We start from the raw sequence: 22,819 nt of genomic DNA, 5'->3' as shown, positions 1-22,819 counted from the left end.
AAGACTTAGGCAAATGATACCAATTGTTAGCGTTTTATCAGCTGCAAAAGTAGAAAACATGACAAAGAATAAAGTATCAAGATGCATGAAACATTTTACTTGCTCACAAACGTGCAACAAGGTATGAAAAACTAATTTTCATTATCATAAACAAAACAATACGTGACTTTTATAGACAATTTTTCTACCAAACACAACTAATATCACTAATCAACCTCGTAAGTTGTGAAACATTACTTGTATACTAAAACAAATCAATTAAACAAGTCATTCAGCTACTTAAACACATCAAGCTGTTATCAAGGTTGTTCATTTTGAACCAAACATAATTACGATGTAACTAAACAAGGAACTTGCTATTGCAGCAAACATACAAGCTGCAACATGCATACAAGTTGCAAGCTCTTCAACAAACTCATCACAGTATGGTTGGCCACTTTTCAACAAATTTCACCTAACAGTCATCAACAACATTAATTGTAATGGCATTTGGGAGTTGTGCTCTTCATATCACCATTGTTGCTCAGGTACTTTGATTTCAGTATTAACTGCAAAAAGCCCTTCAACGGGAAGTCATTAATTTACATTTTTCTTTAATCTCATTTTCTTTCAGATGGATATGGAATTCTGCATGACAGTGAAGGAGCCCGTGAAGAAACTACGTTCAGCTTTTGTATTTCTAGCGTGACAAATTTCCCTGTTAGGAACTTTATATATAATTTCTATTATATGTCTTTTAATTGGATGGCAATAATTTAATGAGATAAAGTTAGTACTCGATATTTTTTATATCATTTCGCACGTCTTTCCTTGGATTCGGATAATAGTCTTGTTAACTAAAAATCCCTGGTCCTATCAGTTTGTTTTTATGCTTTCTACAAGAAAAGCTTACTTGGTGAGAGAGTTTAGTGTACATGAACAAGAGTGAGGCTGCGATAATTTAAGATGGATTTAGCTTAAATCATAACTTTTATCATGAGTACATAGTGAATTCCTCACTGGGTAATACCATGATTGATTTCATAGTTATTATTCATAGCTGTTTGGATTGGTTTAACAGGGAATGTTGTGTTGAAGACCATATTTTCCTTGTTTGAAATTTGTAAATGTCTTCAATAAAAACTATCAAAAGCGAAGATTGTTGGTGCCAGTTACATTATAACTTCAATTGAAACTTAGTTTGCATATAAAGGACTTTTTTGAACTTTTTAAAAGCACATTTCAAAGATTTTTAGTGGAAGACTAGTTCAATAAGATCTCTTCTACTTTATTCCATATTGAAGATTTAATCGAAATTAATTTTGAGGAGATAAAGTTTCACATTAATTGTATTTTTAACAAAGAAAATTTATGTCTATTTAAGAGGGCCTATTTATTGTTTTATGGGCGAAATTGAGAGCACTTGTTTATTGTGATGAACTTTATGTAAATTATTGTAAATGAAATATTATTTTTGTAATTAAGTAAAAAGTTTTATTAATTAGTGATCAAGACCACAGGTAGGAGCTAGGAAACATCCAAGAACTTGCCTTGCATACTTTTATTTTTCTACGGTCAGATTATTAATTGTTTAAACATTTGGAACATTTGTCGCATTTCGATTCGGTGACAGCTGATATAGACCAGTGAACCATTAAGGAACTGATGCATGGAGAAAATTTTAATGGCAGGGTGGAAATATGTTCGTTTTTCCACCGACTTTCTTCGACATGGCGGCCGTGCATAATGCAGACCTCAGTCAAACGCGGCGGCCATTGTTTTTCCAGTTTCCTACACTTCATGTCTTACCCATTTCCATACATGACATCACATTCCCATGACTTTAAGCCTTAAGCTGATAATTATAGTCTTTTGATTCGCCAATTATAGCAACTGTATTTGCTGACCCTTTTAATCTTCTTTGACTGTAAATACTGCAGACAAAAAAATATGATGATTTTTATGATATTATCTTTACTTCCTTAGATTAAACCCAGTTTTCTCCACCTGCAGGCTCAATTTAGCCTTCATTTGCTACCATGTCTATCCAACAATGGCTTCTTCCCATGTTTCTTGTTTTTGTTTCAATCATCGAAATGTCCTGTGCCGAGTCCGATGAGTTGCAGATATTGTTAAAGTTGAAGTCTGCTCTACAAAATTCAAATACTGATGTTTTCAGTTCATGGATACAAGGAAGATCTGCATGTAATTTCAATGGAGTTGTTTGTAATTCGAATGGATTCGTAAAGGAAATCAATCTTCCCCATCAACAATTGATTGGTTATATTCCATTTGGGTCCATTTGTGAGCTAAAATCATTGGTGAAGATTGATTTTGGGGACAATTCATTGTATGGTAAGGTAACTGATGAAGACATGAAGAACTGTACAGGGTTGCAGTACCTGGATTTGGGGTTGAATTCATTTTCTGGACAAGTCCCTGATCTGTCTCCTTTAAATGAATTGAAGTTCTTGAGTTTGAACAGTAGTGGATTTTCAGGTCATTTTCCATGGAAATCACTGGAAAATCTCAAGGAATTGACTTTCTTAAGCCTTGGTGATAACCCATTTGCATCAAGTCCATTTCCACAGGTAGTCCTATACCTTGAGAAATTGTATTGGTTGTATCTCACTAATTGTAGTATCACTGGACAGATTCCTGAGGGAATTCACAACCTTACTCGGCTACGAAATCTCGAACTCGCTGATAATACATTGTCTGGTCCGATCCCTGCAGGGATTATCCAACTTGACAAACTTTGGCAACTTCAGCTTTACAACAACTCATTGTCAGGAAACTTGCCTGTTGGATTCGGTAATCTCACGAGTCTAGTGAACTTTGATGCGTCAATGAATATGCTTCGAGGCAAATTATCGGAGCTGCGGTCCTTGAACAACCTTGCTTCTTTGCAGCTCTTTGAAAATCATTTTTCAGGTAAGATACCTGAGGAGTTTGGTGAGTTCAAGTACCTTGTAGGGTTATCACTTTATAGGAACAACCTTAGTGGTCGAATTCCCCCCAAAATCGGATCGTGGTCGGATTTCATTTTCATAGATGTCTCGGAGAATTTCTTGACGGGTCCTATACCACCAGATATGTGCAAAAATGGCAAAATGGTTAAACTTCTTCTGCTGCAGAACAACTTAACTGGCACTATCCCTAAAAGTTATGCAAACTGTAAGTCCTTGGCTCGATTTCGAGTAAATAACAATTTGTTATCTGGTATTGTCCCTGCTGGTATTTGGAGCTTGCCAAATCTTGCCTTAATTGATCTTACCATGAATCAATTTGAAGGTCCTGTGACAGGGGATATTGGTAATGCCAAGTCACTTGCACAACTATTGCTGTCAAATAATCGATTTTCAGGTGAATTGCCTGCTTCAATCTCTAAAGCTTCTTCATTAGTCTCTATTCATGTTAGTTTGAATCAATTTTCTGGACAAATTCCGGGAACCATCGGAGAATTGAAAAGCTTAGGCAGCCTTTATTTGGATGGTAACATGTTTTCGGGTACGATACCGGACTCATTAGGCTCGTGTGTTTCTTTGCATGATGTAAACCTTGCTGGTAACTCACTCTATGGGGAAATCCCTGATAGCGTTGGATCTTTACAGAGCCTGAACTCATTGAATTTATCCAAAAACACACTCTCTGGTGAAATCCCGACTTCTTTGTCATCTTTGAGATTAAGTCTTTTAGACTTGTCCGATAACCGGTTGGTCGGTCCAATACCCAAATCTTTATCAGTTGAGGTTTTTAAAGATGGCTTTGAGGGGAATCTAGGCCTATGCAGCTCAAATCTCAAGGACTTTCAGCCATGTTCATCAGATTCCGGTACATTGAGTCATCTTCGAACGTTTTTATCATGTTTCATAGCCGGAATACTAGTGCTGGTTTTATCAATAGGATGTTACATGTTTGTCAAGGTAAGGAAGACTAATCTTAATCATCCATTGAAGCAGGGTTCATGGGAAATGAAATCATTTCACATGCTAAGTTTCACTGAAAAGGATATCACCAACGGCATCAAATCAGAGAATTTGATAGGTAAAGGTGGATCTGGAAATGTCTATAAGGTCGAATTGAATGGCGGTAAAAAACTAGCTGTTAAGCACATTTGGACCTCAGATTCTAGCAACGGTAAAAGCTACCGGAGCAGTGCTACTATGCTAACAAAAAGCAAATTCCGGTCACAAGAATATGATGCTGAGGTGACCGCGTTGAGTGCCATCAGGCATGTGAATGTGGTGAAGCTTTTCTGTAGTATCACAAGTGAGGATTGCAGCCTACTGGTTTACGAGTACTTACCGAATGGAAGCTTGTGGGACAAGCTACACTCATGTCCAAAGATCGATATGAGTTGGGAACTGAGATATGCCATTGCATTAGGGGCCGCTAGAGGGTTAAAGTATTTGCACCATGGATATGACAGACCCGTTATACACCGTGACGTGAAATCAAGCAATATTTTGTTAGATGAAGAGTGGAAACCGAGGATTGCCGATTTCGGACTTGCAAAGATTGTGCAGAATGGTAGTGGAGGGGATTGGACTCATTTTATAGCTGGAACTCATGGATACATTGCTCCTGGTATGTTCTTTCTTTATTTGTTTATGTTGGACTCATTAAAATGCACAAATTTCACTACCATTTACGTTTTGATTGCAGAGTATGCATACACGTGCAATATAAACGAGAAGTGCGATGTTTACAGCTTTGGGGTTGTATTGATGGAATTGGTCACCGGAAAAAGGCCATTAGAGCCCGAATTCGGAGAGAACAAGGACATAGTACACTGGATCTACACTAAACTTGAGAACAATGAAATTTTGGATGAGGTGGTGGACATGAACATCGCCAATGCATTGAAGGAAGATGTCATCAAGGTGTTACGCATTGCGGTCCATTGCACGGCGAAGATTCCGGTTCTCAGACCAAGCATGAGAATGGTAGTTCAAATGCTTGAAGAGGCTGATCCTAGTAAACTCACTGATATTATTGTTCATTGAAAAGGTTATGTTATGATCCAAAAGTTTATTGTATCAAAAAGTCAGTTTTGTTGAAGGGTTTCTTTGTACATGAGGAATTCAAAACTCCCCATAAAAGTTTGAAAAAGAGATTTCAAATGGTGTAAGTTGAAATTGAGATTGGTTGCATATGTTTGCTGGAAGAAAACAGAGGATGAAGATGAACAAATACTAACAAGGAAAATACAATAATCCAAGATCCCAAAATGCTTAATTTTTCTCAAGATTTCTGATAATCCATATATTCACATCATCTTAACTAAAGATCATGCAGATAAACCTAATATTACATAATTAACAATTTTAAGCTCTTTTCCACAAATATAAATAATTTCTTGATGCGGAATTGAAATCAAGCATTAGATCATGGATAAAAATACCACTATAAAATGATTTTTCCTCCTTAATCTTTTTCCTCTTGTTACGCAATCGATAATGATGGAGGCTATAAAACTTTTTATTAATCTTCCATTTTGTTTGTGTTTGTAACCCTAATAGGTGGAAGGAGAATAAATTTATAGCGATAAACGTTTAATTACGCACCTCAAGTAACTAAATGAATTGCAGTGGTTTAATTTTTATTAAAGTAAATAACTTGATCACTTTAAATTAAACCACTTGATTTTAAACTTATTTGAGTCCATAAATATAAACTAAAATTTTGCAATAATGACATAAAATTAGCGCCGAAGCCAGAAATCTTTTCAAGGGGCGAATAGTAAAAATGCAATTTCACCATTTTAATAGCTTATATCTTTATAATTTTTAAATAATTAAATCAATTTTTTATCATTTTAGGGGAGGCCAAAGTGTAATTTTACCTTTACTAATTTAAAACTTTAAAATATTTTAAGGGCTTAAATGAAAATTTTTCTATTTTAAGAGAGCCAGGAAGCCTCCTAGCTACGCCCCTGCATAAAACAATTGAATCAACCATTATAAACAAATTTGAATTTTAAAAAAAAAAATATCATTATGTACCCATGTTTATAACTTATCGTTGTAATTCTTAATTTGCAAACTTTCTCACAAGAGAAGGGATTATATGAAACTGTGATTTCACGTCATTCTTATCCCTTTTCTAATAGGAGCATAACAAATCAGATTTTTCCTTTTGATTTTTAGCATTTTTAGTTGGATTTGAATGTTTTCAGGAAAAAAAGCTGAAAATCAGGAGGAAATATCTGATTTAACATGCTCCTTTAAAGGGATAGGGATAACGTGGAATCACAATTTTATACAATCCTTTCTCTTCTCATAAATTTTGTAAAATGTGCCGAATGTAGAACATATGGTACACATATAGTTTAGTCCATCCGATTTTCAAAATACTAATCATAGCTAAGATAGTTTTGTGTTGATAAAGTATCAATGCTATCACGACATAACCTCAGACAACATATCCCCAAATGTCAAAGTTTAAAAAATTTCATTTAGGATTCCCATCAACGAGTTTTACACTAACCTCAAACTCTTATGGACGTCGAGTTCAGCGTAAAGTCAATTAAATGATGGGAACCAGATTCCCTCTTACCTCGAAACCTCAAACGTCCTAATGTAGTTATGGTACTTTTGTTACCATCTGGATTATTTGGAAGCACCGATATACTAAAGTCTTTCTAGGCATCACTAAGTTGCATAGTCAGCCGCTTAATATTACACAAATCTCACTGAACTTCAACCAGCTGTCTATTGATGCATATTTGCAGGGATCCTAGCTCCAAATGGATAAACATATATACTAAGAGATCACACATTTAAGTACATTGGAAGCTCCAACGGTTGATTTTAGATATAGGTCAGCTAAGCCAAACTGTCCAAATTTTCTTGTATTGCTACTCTCACAAACTTTTCATATTGCTGACCTTAGTTTCTACGTGTATTTACGTTCAATGTTTGTTGCTTTCTTTCGAGATATGTACCAAAAGAAATTGACTTTCTTTCTTTTGAGGTATAATTTGTCTTTTTCAATTGTTTATATAAAATTTCTTATCTAATACTGATTCTAATATTAAATTTCAAAATATTTTAATTGAGATTTTAAAATATCATTTCTAGTTTGAATTTGTCATAGAATATAATTGAAATATGTAAATCAAAATTTAAATATTTTTGTACGTATTATATGAATACAATAATTTGTAGCTAACTAAAACATATTTGCTCTTTTTGATATAATGCGGCATAGCTCTTCCCTAACCCTTAAATAGGAGCATAATGCACTTTAGCGCACTCAAACTCATTTTCTCCTGTACTGGTAACAATATCAATACTAATCGAGCTAAAACTCAATTGGCTAATACATGGAAATTTAATTTAATCCAATTGCTTTAAACATCCATGACATTACATTGCATTTACCATTTTATATCTTAGAAAACAATTAAATTGATGAAAAGAAATCCATTTGAGTACCACTTCAATTAATCATTTTCGATATAAAAAGGTAGGAGCCTCGACTGTACATGTGATGCAATTGGCATATGATCCAAAGTGATAAGCCATTTGTCATTCAATTTCAATGGCAGCTAACGTAGCATGTGGGACAAAATTATAAATTATTGCTTCTTTACATCAAACTTAACGGAAATAAAGACGTGAAGTACATAAACAATAGCTTCACTCATCATTCACCGCTCGCCTTTCTTCTATAAATGCTGTTCTTCTTGATTATTCATTCCATACATGGTTCCTAAATCAATGGTTGAGCAGTATATAGTTGGAGTTGCAGTTGTTATAGCCCCTCTTTTGGGGTTTGTTTTCTTGTACTACAATTCTTTAGTGAGATTTTGGGGACTAAGCAAGCTTAAAAGAAGAGCTTCTATGGAGTTTCCAAAGGAAAACCGTATAAACAAAAATGGAAGTGGTGAGGATGTTGGGACTACGGATGTTATCATAGTCAGAGCTGGTGTTGCCGGTGCTGCTCTTGCCTATTCTCTTGGAAAGGTCCCTATATATATATATATATATATATATATACTTTGATTTTAGATTGGATCAGCCCCGTTCATATTAACTCGGGTTTTAAAATTTTAAGTCATTTCAAATTTTAATCAAATAAAGATTCGATTCAAGTCATTTTAAATTCAAGTTGTTTTGAGTAAGACGAATCCAAAAATTTTTCTAAGTAAATTAAAAATGTTTGAGCCAAATGAAAATTTATCATTGCAATACCAATTTTTTGGGGGCAATCTAGTTCCACGATTGGTTTTGGGTTTCGTGTCAGTGTTGGATTAAGATCAATTTGGGTTTATGACTTTGATCTCAAATTCGGGTCAGAATTAATAAATCCACTCTTGACCATTCTTCTCTGCTTGCATGTTATAGGATGGACGTCAGGTGCGTGTAATTGAGAGGGACTTAAATCCACCTGATAGAATCGCTGGTGAAAGTCTAATGCCAGGGGGCTACCTCAAGTTAATTGAGCTAGGGCTTGAGGGTAACAAACAACTTAAACAACAAATGCGATATGATGTTATGATGTTATTTATATAGTTTTTTTCTAAATTGAATATTACCATTGCAGATTGTGTAGATGAGATTGATGCTCAACGAAATCAAGGTTATATTCTATACAAAGATGGAAAGAATGCCCCCATTTCTTATCCTCTAGAAAAATTTCACTCACATGTTGTAGGAAAAAGCTTTCATAATAATCGATTCGTTCAAAAGTTGCGGAAGAAAGCTGCATCTCTTCACAAGTACTTTATCTCTTTTGTCTCAATTTTTCTTCGATTTCAACATATAATGTCGAAATATTAATTTTAATAGATTAAATGACTTGGTACATCTTTCAAACCATTTCTTTTCGACAAGCCCCAAATTCATGTTATGGTGATGTATGATAATGTAGTGTAAGTCTAGAACAAGGGACAGTAACATCTTTGCTTGAAGAAAATGGGACTATTAAAGGAGGTCACTACAAAGATAAGAGTAGTCAAATGCTGACAGCTTATGCTTCTCTCACCGTCGTCTGCGATGGTTGTTTCTCGAATTTGAGACGCTCTCTCTGCAATCCAAAGGTGAGAAAATGCTTACGAATTCTTGTTAAATTGGCTTAATTCCGGTTTTAGTCACTTAAATTTCGGATTTAATATGTTTACTTATTTTCGTATAATTTGATTCTTCTACTTTTATAATATTATTTTTTATCCAAATTGACAACATTAAAGTGATGATGTAAAATTTCTTTTATTGTTTTCGATCACACAATCAACCATGTTAAGCTAATAATAAATTTATATGTCAACCAAATTCTCAAAGCTGATTTTGAAAGAATTTTCACATAATCACATCAATAACATTAGTAATATTATCAATTTGGACCTACTAATAATATTATAAAGAGACGAAATTATGCTAAGTTAAGGATGGTTTAAATTCGAATTTTCAGCATAGAAGATTGATTAAAGCCAATAATTAGATCTATTAAATTTTTTTGAGAAAATATACATAAAGGTCTTGATTATTTCTGTAGGTTGATGTCCCCTCTTATTTTGTTGGTTTTATCTTGACGAACTGTAAGCTTTCGGATCAAAATCATGGAGCAATCATATTAGCAGATCCTTCACCTATCGTATTTTATCCCATTAGTAGCACTGAAATTCGTTGCATGGTGGATGTTCCTAGTCAAAATCTACCCTCTCTTTCCAATGGTGAAATGTCCCATTACTTGAAAACTTTGGTGGCTCCCAAGGTACTTGGATTTTTCTTTTATTCTATTCATTAGTGTAATTTGATTGATTTTGCATACTAACAATATGATTCATACATTTTAGGTATTTCCTGAAACATACGATTCCTTTATATCTGCAATAGAGAAAAAAGACAACATTAAAATAATGCCGAACAGAATCATGGCTGATGCTCCACACCGGACTCCCGGTGCCCTTCTCATCGGAGATTCATTAAATATGCGACACGCCATAACCGGTGGGGGAATGACTGTTGCACTATCTGATGTTGTTTTACTAAGGGATCTTCTAAGACCTTTGCATGATCTATCCGATGCATCCGTTGTTTGCAAATATCTCCAATCTTTTTATACTCTTAGGAAGGTATTACAATTTCATGTTTTATATACATTTTGAAAAGTGAATGACAATGAAGAAAATGATATTATTTTACACTTTAATTACATGCAGCCAATGTCATCTACAATAAATATACTAGCCAGTGTCCTACATAAGGTTTTCAGTTCCTCTTCTGATCCTACAATTGAAGATATACAACATGCATGCATTGGATATCTGAGACTTGGAGGTGTATTTTCAAGTGGACTATCAGCTATGATCTCTGGTTTATGCCCTCGTCCATTAAGCTTAGCATTTCATTTATTCGCCTTGGCAATATATGGTGTTGGACGATTGTTACTTCCGTTTCCTTCTCCCAAACGCTTATGGAATGGGGCTAAACTCTTTTGGGTGAGTATCTCTACTAAACATTTCTTATATAACACGAATACAGGCTCAGTATAAATTTATAATAATATATATGGTATATGAATAATTATGATGTGTTTTCTTTTCTTTGTTGTTTTCAGGTTTCATCAAATATCATTTTCCCCATTCTACACTCTGAAGGAGTTAGACAAATGTTTTCCCTCTAACTGTACCTGCATATTATAGAACTCCACCTAGAAGTAAGGACTTAAAAGTCTAAAAGAAAGTTTATGTATTATTAGCAAAAAATTTCGTGAACAATTTTATTTCAATGTTCAAATCTGTGTTATTTTAAGGTATTGTGTTTAAAATGTTAAATAAGCGAGTTAGTATTTTTAAGTAGATTTGGTCAGGGCAAAGCGAACAATTTTTAGGGCGAATGAAATTTTAATTTTTATAGTATATATGTTTATAATTTTAAAGGATTAAATCAATTTTTATAATTTTAGAAGGTTAAAGTGTAATTTTACTTTTACTAATTTTAAATTTTAAAAAAATTTGAAAGGCCTAAATAGCAATTATCTATTTTAGGGGGGCCAGGGCCCATGCAAGCCCCGCTAGGTTCGCCTTTGGTTTTGGTAATCTTTGTATCACGTTTAAAATATTAAATAAATGAGTTGTATTTTTTTTAACAATTTTATTTTAGGTTATGATTATATCTGCTTTTTTTTTTTACACAATATCTAGAACTACCAATAGCCTCTCTCCAACTCATAAATAGGAGAATAATGCGTTTCAGCGCACTTGAACTCACTTCCTCTAATATTGGTAACAATATCAACGTTAATCGAGCTAAAACTTAATCGGTGTATTTTTATATATTTTGAATATGTGATAAATAAACTTAATATAAATTATTTAATATTATAACGTTGTTTCTAATAAGACAACATCGTCTATTTTTCTTTAAAAATAATAATAACCATGCATGTTAAAAATTCCAAATTTTAATATAAATTATTTTTAAATAATAATTAATAGGGTTAATTTCACTAGAAATCCTCACATTATAGCTCAAATTTTAAATTAGTTCCTAAATTTCAAAACGTTCTAATTGAGTCTATAAAATATAAATATTATATTGATCAAGTTCTATTTGCATAATCAATAGTTTGAGCACTAAATTCTAGCTTGAATTTGGCATGGGTCATATGTTTGTTGTACCTATTGCATGTGCATCTTCTAACTATTATGATAAAAAGTTAAACAGTGTCATCAAAATTTAAGATGATTATATTTTTTAATACATCAAATCTAAACTACTCATCCAATAAACGCATACATGCTAAAATTTTGATTAATGTATTTTAAATATGTACAAAGTCATATTAGAGGTAGCATTAAATACATAAGTTGATTATTATAGAGTGATGATAGGATGTAACTAATATTGATACTTATTTCAATATCTGCAAAAGTTACTTAAAGAGATTATGATCTCATCGATTTATTTGCACACCAATTAAACACCACTATCGAACCAAGTTCTATAAATAGAGAATCATTTAGCTTCCATTTCATGGCTAAGCAGTATATATAGTTGGAGGTGCAGGGGTTATAGCTCCTATTTTTGGGCTTGTTTTCTTGTACTACATTTCTGTAGTTAGATTTAGGGGACTCAACAAGATGAAAAGAGCAGCTTCAATGGTGTTTCCAAAGGGAAACAGTGTAAACAAAAATGGGAATAGTGAGGGTGTTGCACTACGGATATTATCATAGTCGGCTCTGGTGTTACCGGAGCTGCTCTTGCCTACAGTTTCATCATCTCAATTAAGTGATTCGGGTTTGGGTCATTTAACATCGAGGCTCTAATTTTTTGGGTTTTGATTTTGATATTTTGGGTTTGGTTGTTAATTTCAAGTTTAAGTTTTTGTCAGTTCTGAGTTTAATTCGGTTTAGATTGAACTGTTTTGGGTTATTTAATTTTTTTTACGATCAAATAAAATTAGATTAGATTTTGATTTGAATTTATCGAATTGAGCTTTCATATTTAAATCAAAATAAATAGTTTTTTTATTTTTTTATGTTACATAACTATTAATAAATATTTTTTTTATTTCAAAATATCACACCAATAAATTAAAAAAAATGATATTCACAATTGAAACGAAAATGTTAAATTTAAAATATAGAGGAAACTAAATTTCTTATAAAAAAATAGAGCATATTCTAACCACGTAACCTTCATCATTGACATACACTTGAGCCAAGCTAATTGTACTGGTTTGACATTCATTAATTGGTCGGTGAGCTTAAAGCTGAAAGTAATTATAGAAATAAAGGAAATATTTATGACGATGTTAGGAGTGAGGTGATCGATGGTGTTATAATTTATGACTATTGCAAGTAGGGGTAAATGAACAGAATGTTTGATGAATTGTTCGTGAATCGTTTGTATAACATTCGTTTATTAAATTAAATAAACGAGTATGAACAAAAATTTTATATTCGTTTAATAAACGAACGAACACAAACATAGATGTGTTCAGTTCATTTATGTTCACGAACAAACTCATTTATTAGCTCGTTTATTGACTCATTTATGGCTCGTTTATTTATTAAAGATTTTTTCTTATAACAATTTCATTAGTATATATTAATAAAATTATCTTAAAACCCGTTTATGGTTTGTTTGTTTATTATTTATTAACATTGTTCGTGAACATGTTCAATTATATGTTCATGAACATCTTCGTTTAATGTTCGTGAACGTATTCGATTAATTTAAATGAACATGTCCATGAACATTAAACAAACGAAAATGAACACACAAAATTTTAAATAAAATAACATGAACAAAAATTTAAAATTCTTAATTAACACAAACTGAACACCAACAAACTTAAAATAAACAAACGAACATAAATAGAGGTTTGGGACTATCAGCTATGATCTCTGGTTTATGCCCTCGTCCATTAAGCTTAGCATTTCATTTATTCGCCTTGGCAATATATGGTGTTGGACGATTGTTACTTCCGTTTCCTTCTCCCAAACGCTTATGGAATGGGGCTAAACTCTTTTGGGTGAGTATCTCTACTAAACATTTCTTATATAACACGAATACAGGCTCAGTATAAATTTATAATAATATATATGGTATATGAATAATTATGATGTGTTTTCTTTTTCTTTGTTGTTTTTCAGGTTTCATCAAATATCATTTTCCCCATTCTACACTCTGAAGGAGTTAGACAAATGTTTTTCCCTCTAACTGTACCTGCATATTATAGAACTCCACCTAGAAGTAAGGACTTAAAAGTCTAAAAAGAAAGTTTATGTATTATTAGCAAAAAAATTTCGTGAACAATTTTATTTCAATGTTCAAATCTGTGTTATTTTAAGGTATTGTGTTTAAAATGTTAAATAAGCGAGTTAGTATTTTTAAGTAGATTTGGTCAGGGGCAAAGCCAGAACAATTTTTTAGGGGCCGAATGAAATTTTAATTTTTTATAGTATATATGTTTATAATTTTAAAGGATTAAATCAATTTTTATAATTTTAGAAGGTTAAAGTGTAATTTTACTTTTACTAATTTTAAATTTTAAAAATTTGAAAGGCCTAAATAGCAATTATCTATTTTAGGGGGCGGGGCCCATGCAAGCCCTTCTAGGTTCGCCTTTGGTTTTGGTAATCTTTGTATCACGTTTAAAATATTAAATAAATGAGTTGTATTTTTTTTAACAATTTTATTTTAGGTTATGATTATATCTGCTTTTTTTTTTTACACAATATCTAGAACTACCAATAGCCTCTCTCCAACTCATAAATAGGAGAATAATGCGTCAGTAAGACTTGAACTCACTTCCTCTAATATTGGTAACAATATCAACGTTAATCGAGCTAAAACTTAATCGGTGTATTTTATATATTTTGAATATGTGATAAATAAACTTAATATAAATTATTTAATATTATAACGTTGTTTCTAATAAGACAACATCGTCTATTTTTCTTTAAAAAATAATAATAACCATGCATGTTAAAAATTCCAAATTTTAATATAAATTATTTTTAAATAATAATTAATAGGGTTAATTTCACTAGAAATCCTCACATTATAGCTCAAATTTTAAATTAGTTCCTAAATTTCAAAACGTTCTAATTGAGTCTATAAAATATAAATATTATATTGATCAAGTTCTATTTGCATAATCAATAGTTTGAGCACTAAATTCTAGCTTGAATTTGGCATGGGTCATATGTTTGTTGTACCTATTGCATGTGCATCTTCTAACTATTATGATAAAAGTTAAACAGTGTCATCAAAATTTAAGATGATTATATTTTTTAATACATCAAATCTAAACTACTCATCCAATAAACGCATACATGCTAAAATTTTGATTAATGTATTTTAAATATGTACAAAGTCATATTAGAGGTAGCATTAAATACATAAGTTGATTATTATAGAGTGATGATAGGATGTAACTAATATTGATACTTATTTCAATATCTGCAAAAGTTACTTAAAGAGATTATGATCTCATCGATTTATTTGCACACCAATTAAACACCACTATCGAACCAAGTTCTATAAATAGAGAATCATTTAGCTTCCATTTCATGGCTAAGCAGTATATATAGTTGGAGGTGCAGGGGTTATAGCTCCTATTTTTGGGCTTGTTTTCTTGTACTACATTTCTGTAGTTAGATTTAGGGACTCAACAAGATGAAAAGAGCAGCTTCAATGGTGTTTCCAAAGGAAACAGTGTAAACAAAATGGGAATAGTGAGGGTGTTGCACTACGGATATTATCATAGTCGGCTCTGGTGTTACCGGAGCTGCTCTTGCCTACAGTTTCATCATCTCAATTAAGTGATTCGGGTTTGGGTCATTTAACATCGAGGCTCTAATTTTTTGGGTTTTGATTTTGATATTTTGGGTTTGGTTGTTAATTTCAAGTTTAAGTTTTTGTCAGTTCTGAGTTTAATTCGGTTTAGATTGAACTGTTTTGGGTTATTTAATTTTTTACGATCAAATAAAATTAGATTAGATTTTGATTTGAATTTATCGAATTGAGCTTTCATATTTAAATCAAAATAAATAGTTTTTTATTTTTTATGTTACATAACTATTAATAAATATTTTTTATTTCAAAATATCACACCAATAAATTAAAAAATGATATTCACAATTGAAACGAAAATGTTAAATTTAAAATATAGAGGAAACTAAATTTCTTATAAAAAATAGAGCATATTCTAACCACGTAACCTTCATCATTGACATACACTTGAGCCAAGCTAATTGTACTGGTTTGACATTCATTAATTGGTCGGTGAGCTTAAAGCTGAAAGTAATTATAGAAATAAAGGAAATATTTATGACGATGTTAGGAGTGAGGTGATCGATGGTGTTATAATTTATGACTATTGCAAGTAGGGGTAAATGAACAGAATGTTTGATGAATTGTTCGTGAATCGTTTGTATAACATTCGTTTATTAAATTAAATAAACGAGTATGAACAAAAATTTTATATTCGTTTAATAAACGAACGAACACAAACATAGATGTGTTCAGTTCATTTATGTTCACGAACAAACTCATTTATTAGCTCGTTTATTGACTCATTTATGGCTCGTTTATTTATTAAAGATTTTTTCTTATAACAATTTCATTAGTATATATTAATAAAATTATCTTAAAACCCGTTTATGGTTTGTTTGTTTATTATTTATTAACATTGTTCGTGAACATGTTCAATTATATGTTCATGAACATCTTCGTTTAATGTTCGTGAACGTATTCGATTAATTTAAATGAACATGTCCATGAACATTAAACAAACGAAAATGAACACACAAAATTTTAAATAAAATAACATGAACAAAAATTTAAAATTCTTAATTAACACAAACTGAACACCAACAAACTTAAAATAAACAAACGAACATAAATAGAGGTTTGTTCGTTCAAGCTCGATTCATTTACAACCCTAATTGCAAGTATACTTTGGCAAATGATCTTTATACCAAATTGAAAATTTAAAAAAATTGTAATTAATTTGAAACATGTATAGATTTCTAGTGAGTTAATTTTTTTTTGTATTTTTTATGTTTATTTTACGATTTATATTTGGAGTTCATGACTGCCGCTCTCAATAATGTTTACGTAAAAGTTGAAACAAGTGTTTCCCCTTAGGATGTAATATGCCTTACCATTGCAAAAGGGTTAAAATATGCTATAGATCCTTGTACTCTCTTTACTTTTTCAGATTTTAAATTTCAAGTCAAACTTTAACATTGTTATTTTTTGTTAAATTTGCTTGTGCAATATTTTGAGATTTAAGATAGAAAAACTTCACTATTAGTAAGTTAAAAATGATATTATAATGAATCTGAATTTAACAAAATAGTTTTAAAAGTGCTAACAGTTTGAACTTGGATTCTAAGTAAATCTGAAAGTAAAACGGTTAATTTTTTAAAAATAAAAGTCAAATTTATAAATAATACAGGCAACGGATAAGAAGCCAAAAATAATATCGTCCTTCGTACTTCGTAGAAAACGTGAATCACAACTTCAATGGTTTTCAATAATAAATCGATATAATAAATATTATTATTGACAAGAGAGAAGTAGGAGACTCGACAGTGATTTAGTTGCAGCTTGCGGCAAAGGGATAAGTCATGTGTAATTCAATTTCAATGCCAATTAACTATACTGACATGACAGAGCTGCCATGAACGAATATAAATTACTACCATCTTTACGCTAAACTTCGACGAAATAAAGACGTGAAGTACAAAATCAGTAGCTTCATTCCATACATTGTTCTTAAATCAATGGCTGAGCAGTATATAGTTGTGGTTGCTGGTGTTATAGCCTCTCTTTTGGGGTTTGTTTTCTTAGTGAGATTTTGGGGGCTGACCAAGCTGAAAAGAAGATCTGCTTTGGAGCTTCCAAAGGAAAACAGTGAGCCTGTTGGGACTACAGATATTATCATAGTCGGTGCTGGTGTTGCCGGTGCTGCTCTTGCCTATTCTCTTGGAAAGGTCCCAATATTTCTCCTTTGTCCTCGAGTTCCCATAAAGGTCCTTGAAAATTGGATTTAACTAAGATACTATACATAATAATTCTTCTCAGCTTATATGTTACAGGACGGACGTCAAGTGTTAGTGATAGAAAGGAATTTAAATGCCCCTAATAGAATTGCTGGTGAAAATCTATTACCAGGAGGCTACCTCAAGTTAATTGAATTAGGCCTTCAGGGTAAACAAGAAAATTCATGGATTTAAATAGCGGGTGCAATATGATTTTTACAATATTATTTCTTTTTATAATTTTTTCTTTAAATATTGGTATTATAAATTGTGTAGATGAGATTGATGCTCAACGAATTTTGGGTTATATTCTATACAAGGACGGAAAGAATGTCCTTGTATCTTTTCCTTTGGAAAAGTTTCAGCCTCATGTTGCAGGAAGAAACTTTCATAATGGTCATTTCTTTCAAAAGTTGCAGAAAAAAGCTGCATCTCTTCACAAGTACTTTCTCTCCTTTCTCACAATCATTCTTCAATTTCAACATAAGATGTCATAACATTTATCTTAATATAATAAATGACTTGTAGCTATTTAGACTTGTCAATTGAGCAGGGGGAGTTACTTTTTGGTCAAATCAATCTAGATTAAATCAATTAAGATTGGATCAAATTTGAGTTCGAGTTTTATCGTGTCAAATATTTTTGGTTTAGGCTGAAAATGACATGTCTATTTCTGTTCCTATGACTATGTTTCAACTTGTTGTAGCAACTGATCAGAAAGAGTACATTTGAAATTTTACCTTTCTTTACAAGCCCAAAATTCATGTTTTGTTGATATGATAATGTAGTGTAAATCTAGAACAAGGGACAGTAATATCTCTGCTTGAAGAAAATGGCATTGTCAAAGGAGTGCACTATAAAAATAAGAGTGGTCAAATGCTTACAGCTTATGCTCCTCTTACCATTGTATGCAATGGTTGTTTCTCAAATTTGAGACGCTCTCTTTGTTATCCTAAGGTGAAAATTCTTGAAAATTGTTAGAATTGTGTAACCCAAATTCTAAGAGATTGCTTGCAAGTCAAGTTAAACAATAATATATTTTCTTTCTAGAAGATTTAGTATTTATTAGTATAACATATTTAGCATTTATTACTATAGTTTATTTGACTTACTAATTTAGCCTATAAATAGGCTCTTTACAATCTTAGAATTAAGAGACACCCATTAGATTAGAACTCATAACACATTCAGAGAATTTTGTGTTTACGTTTTGAGGGTTCTTTGTTTTTCGGGTTTTCGGAGTTTAGTTTTTATCTCTATCTTTTGTACTCTTCATTCTTTTGCCATTATAGTAAAATTATCTTTGCCAGTGGTTTTTTATCCTCTTTAGAGGGGTTTTTCTACATTAAATTTGTGCGTTCATCTTCTCAATTTCTTCTGCTATTTTTACTTGTTTGTTGCTTAATCGGGACGATCCTAACAAGTGGTATCAGAGCTAGTTTAACTTTCATAGATCAGCCCGTTCAGAGATGGCAGCAACAAGGTTTGAAATTGAGAAGTTCGATGGTGAGACAAATTTCAATCTGTGGCAAGTTCGGATGATGGCAATTCTAGTTCAAAATGGCTTGAAAAAGGTTGTTACTGAGGAAAAGCCCGAGAATCTAAATCAAATGAATGGGAAGAGCTTGATGAAAAGGCCTTGTCTGCAATCCAGTTGTGCCTCACGAATACAGTATTGCAGGAGGTATTGATGGAGAAGACCTCATTCGCCTTGTGGAAAAGGTTAGAAGCTCTTTATGCGACTAAGTCTCTAGCTAACCGTTTAGTGTTGAAACAACGTCTATTTACGTTTCGCATGAACGGAGGTGAGCTTCTTAAAGATCACATCAGTCAATTCATTACTCTTTTAAATGATTTAAAGAACGTTGAGGTTCATATTGACGATGAAGATCAAGCTATGCTATTATTGTGCTCTTTACCCTCTTCATACAAGTCTTTCAGGGAGACCCTAATTTATGGCAGAGACAAACTCTCGTTCGAAGATGTGAAGGGTTATTTGTTGAGTAGAGACAAACTCGACAATGAGTTTGGTTTGAATAGCAAAGCAGATAGGCAAGCTTCCGTTTTGGTAGCATCAAAGAAACGAGACAAAAGGTGTCGCTATTGTAAAAAGTTAGGTCACGTCAAAGCAGATTGTTATAAACTACGAAATAAAAGAGCCGCTGAGAGTAAGGAGGAAGATGTAGCTAGTGCTAATTTGGTCGATGAAGGCGATGATGATTTATTGTTAGTGTCAACGAGCGATAACTCCAAGCTTACGTCTGAGTGGATCCTAGATTCAGGATGTTCTTTCCACATGTGTCCCAATAGAGAATGGTTCTCCACATACAGTTCAGTTGAAGGTGGACTTGTGCACATGGGAAACGATTCATCTAGTAAAATAATCGGTATTGGTACTGTTAAAATTAGGATACACGATGGGACGATTAGGACACTCTCAGATGTCAGGTATGTACCTGATTTACGAAAGAATCTCATCTCCTTGAGTATTTTAGACTTGAAAGGATGCAGAATCAACATCGAGTCGAGCGACATTAAAGTATCTCGTGGAGCTCTCGTTTTGTTAAAAGGTAAAAGAACCGGCAGTCTTTATATTCTGGAAGGTTCTACAGTGACCGGTGAAATCGGACATCCCTCGTCCGTTACGGAGTCAAAGTCAACTCATTTGAAGCGGAGGCAACTTGGTCATAGGAGGGAAAAAGGTATGACCGTTTCGTTGAAGAGAGGTTCTCTTTTGGATGCAGGTTTTGAAAAGTTAGGGCAATGTATTCGTGAAAATCAGACCCGTGTTAGTTTTGATTTGGCAGTGCACAAGTCGAAGGCTAGAAGTCTTCCAGCTTCTAAGCATAAATTCGACTTAGTTAATTCCCTGCATAGTTCAAGATAGGCCGGTGGCGGGTTTTGGCAAAGATGGCATTGAAAGAATTCGTGTCAAGGTGGAGATTGTTAGAATTGTGTGACCCAAATTCGAAGAGATTGCTTGCAAGTCAAGTTAAACAAAAATATATTTTCTTTCTAGAAGATTTAGTATTTATTAGTATAATATATTTAACATTTATTAGTATAGTTTATTTGACTTACTAATTTAGCCTATAAATAGGCTCTTTACAATTTTAGAATTAAGAGACACCCATTAGATTAGAACTCATAACACATTCAGAGAATTTTGTGTTTACGTTTTGAGGGTTCTTTGTTTTTCGGGTTTTCGGGGTTTAGTTTTTATCTCCATCTTTTGTACTCTTCATTCTTTTGCCATTATAGTAAAATTATCTTTGCCCGTGGTTTTTTTATCCTCTTTAGAGGGGTTTTTCCACGTTAAATTTGTGTGTTCATCTTCTCAATTTCTTCTGCTATTTTTACTTGTTTGTTGCTTAATCGAGACGATCCTAACAAAAATCTTGTTAAATTGGTCTAACAATGGTTTTCGTCTCTTTATTTTGTGATTTAATCATTTTACTTTAATTCGATATAATTTGATCACTTTATTTTTATAATGTTACTAGAAAATTAAAATCGATAGTATCATTAGTTGCTTTTGTTAAAGTACTGACATGATTTTTTTTTACTATTATTCAATCATATTGCCTGATGCACATGGAAATATCTAGTAAATCAAATTTAATTAATGATAAATTTTGATATCAGTTGAATACTAGTTATTTCTTCTTTTTTTTTAAGTTTAGGTCATCACTTTAACGAATACATTAAAGGGTCTACTAATAATATTATAAAAGGTGAATGTTCTCGGTAGGATCTTTTATTGTAGGGACTAGATCAAATTAGTCCTTATACTATTAAATATATCAATTTGGTCTTTTTACTATTAAAAGGAATCAAATAAAACTAAATTTCAATAAAGTTAACATTTATTGATTCAAAAAATTTTCTCCAAATTAAAGAAAATGGATTAAATTCCAATTTTAGGATAATAGGAGGACTAAAACTTTTATTAGACTTCTTAAATTCTATGCTTAGAGAAAATATATAAAGGTCTATATTTTTTTTTCTGCAGGTTGATATACCCTCTTATCTTGTTGGTCTTACACTGACAAACTGTAACCTTCCAAAAAAAAATTATGGAGCTATTATATTAGGACACCCTTCACCAATCCTATTGTATCCAGTTAGCAGCACTGAAATTCGTTGCATGGTGGATGTTCCTAGTGAAAAGGTACCTTCAGTTTCCAATGGTGAAATGGCATGTTATTTGAAAACTCAGGTGGCTCCCAAGGTATATTTAGATCTTTTTTTATTCATTCAGTAGGGGAATTTGGCTTAATTTATGGACTAACTGTATGGCTTATAATATATTTCAGGTTCTTCCTGAATTGTACAATTCCTTTATGTCTGCAATAGAGAAGAAGGGTAACATAAGAATAATGCCGGCGAAAATCATGGCTGCTGCTCCACACCTGACTCCTGGTGCGCTTCTGATTGGAGATGCACTCAACATGCGGCACGCTATAACCGGAGGGGGAATGACTGTTGCTCTGTCTGATGTCGTAATACTTAGGGATCTTCTAAGACCCTTGCATGATCTATCCGATGCATTCACCATTTCCAAATATCTCGAATCCTTTTATACTCTGAGGAAGGTATTGTAGTTTCATGTTTTATATGCATTTTGAAAGTGAATGGCAATGATGAAAACGGTATAATTTTGCCCTTTAACTACATGCAGCCAATGTCATCTACAATAAATATACTGGCTAATGTCCTACAGAAGGTATTCAGTGCCTCGTCCAATCCAGCAATGGAGAATCTGCAGCACACCTTTTGGGGTATTTGAGACTTGGAGGATGTTTTCATATGGAGCATCCGCTATGCTCTCTGGTTTATGCCCTTCTCCATTAAGCTTAGCATTTCATTTCTTTTCCATTGCAATATATGGCGTTGGCCGATTGTTACTTCCATTTCCTTCTCCCAAACGCTTGTGGGATGGGGCTAAATTCCTTTGGGTCAGTATCTTTACCAAACATTTATATATTAACATGATATAAATATATAAGATCTTAAATATGATTATGATTATGATTATGATATAGATTCATATTAATACAAATATTTTCTTGTTTTTCAGGTGGCATCAAGTATTCTTCTCCCCTACATATACTCCGAAGGAATCAGACAAATGTTCTTCCCTCTAACTGTGCCAGCATATTATAGAACTCCCCCTGAAAATAAGGACAAAAAAAACTTCATGCATTAATTAGCAGTATTTGTTGGAACAATTCTATGTACATCTGTTTCTTGCATTCTTAAGTAGGTCTTAAGACAATTAGACGCATGTCTAGAGACAATGACGCATCAAAGCTAAAATAAGAAAAT

General features: G+C 32.5%; 2 protein-coding genes and 1 pseudogene across 3 annotated transcripts; all 3 read left to right on the top strand.

Annotated features, from left to right (window-relative positions):
• Nucleotides 1-1,606: 1,606 nt before the first annotated feature.
• Nucleotides 1,607-5,124, top strand: LOC105780889 (receptor-like protein kinase 7). The gene is made up of 2 exons (XM_012605415.2): nt 1,607-4,569; nt 4,648-5,124. The coding sequence occupies exons 1-2, from the start codon at nt 2,019-2,021 to the stop codon at nt 4,986-4,988; spliced, it is 2,892 nt and encodes a 963-aa protein (XP_012460869.1). The 5' UTR covers nt 1,607-2,018; the 3' UTR covers nt 4,989-5,124.
• A 2,493-nt stretch (nt 5,125-7,617) lies between these two features.
• Nucleotides 7,618-13,902, top strand: LOC105778884 (squalene monooxygenase SE2). 2 transcript variants are annotated; one of them, XM_052629088.1, is made up of 8 exons: nt 7,618-7,952; nt 8,334-8,445; nt 8,533-8,707; nt 8,860-9,028; nt 9,484-9,702; nt 9,785-10,063; nt 10,151-10,429; nt 10,549-10,789. In XM_052629088.1, exons 1-8 carry the CDS (start codon nt 7,692-7,694, stop codon nt 10,612-10,614), a joined length of 1,560 nt encoding a protein of 519 aa, XP_052485048.1. In that variant the 5' UTR covers nt 7,618-7,691; the 3' UTR covers nt 10,615-10,789. The 2 variants fall into 2 exon arrangements, with proteins under 2 accessions (XP_052485048.1, XP_052485047.1); XM_052629087.1 differs by lacking the exon at nt 10,549-10,789 and adding an exon at nt 13,592-13,902 and having other exon boundaries at nt 7,620-7,952.
• A 3,299-nt stretch (nt 13,903-17,201) lies between these two features.
• On the top strand, nt 17,202-22,734 carry LOC105778899 (squalene monooxygenase SE1-like; annotated as a pseudogene).
• The last annotated feature ends 85 nt before the right edge of the window (nt 22,735-22,819 follow it).

This window comes from Gossypium raimondii, chromosome 4 (genome assembly GCF_025698545.1).
Source record: "Gossypium raimondii isolate GPD5lz chromosome 4, ASM2569854v1, whole genome shotgun sequence".
In the NCBI taxonomy this organism is placed as follows: domain Eukaryota; kingdom Viridiplantae; phylum Streptophyta; class Magnoliopsida; order Malvales; family Malvaceae; genus Gossypium; species Gossypium raimondii.
Note: the sequence above shows the minus strand (reverse complement) of the source record. Positions and strands in the feature narration are given on the sequence as shown.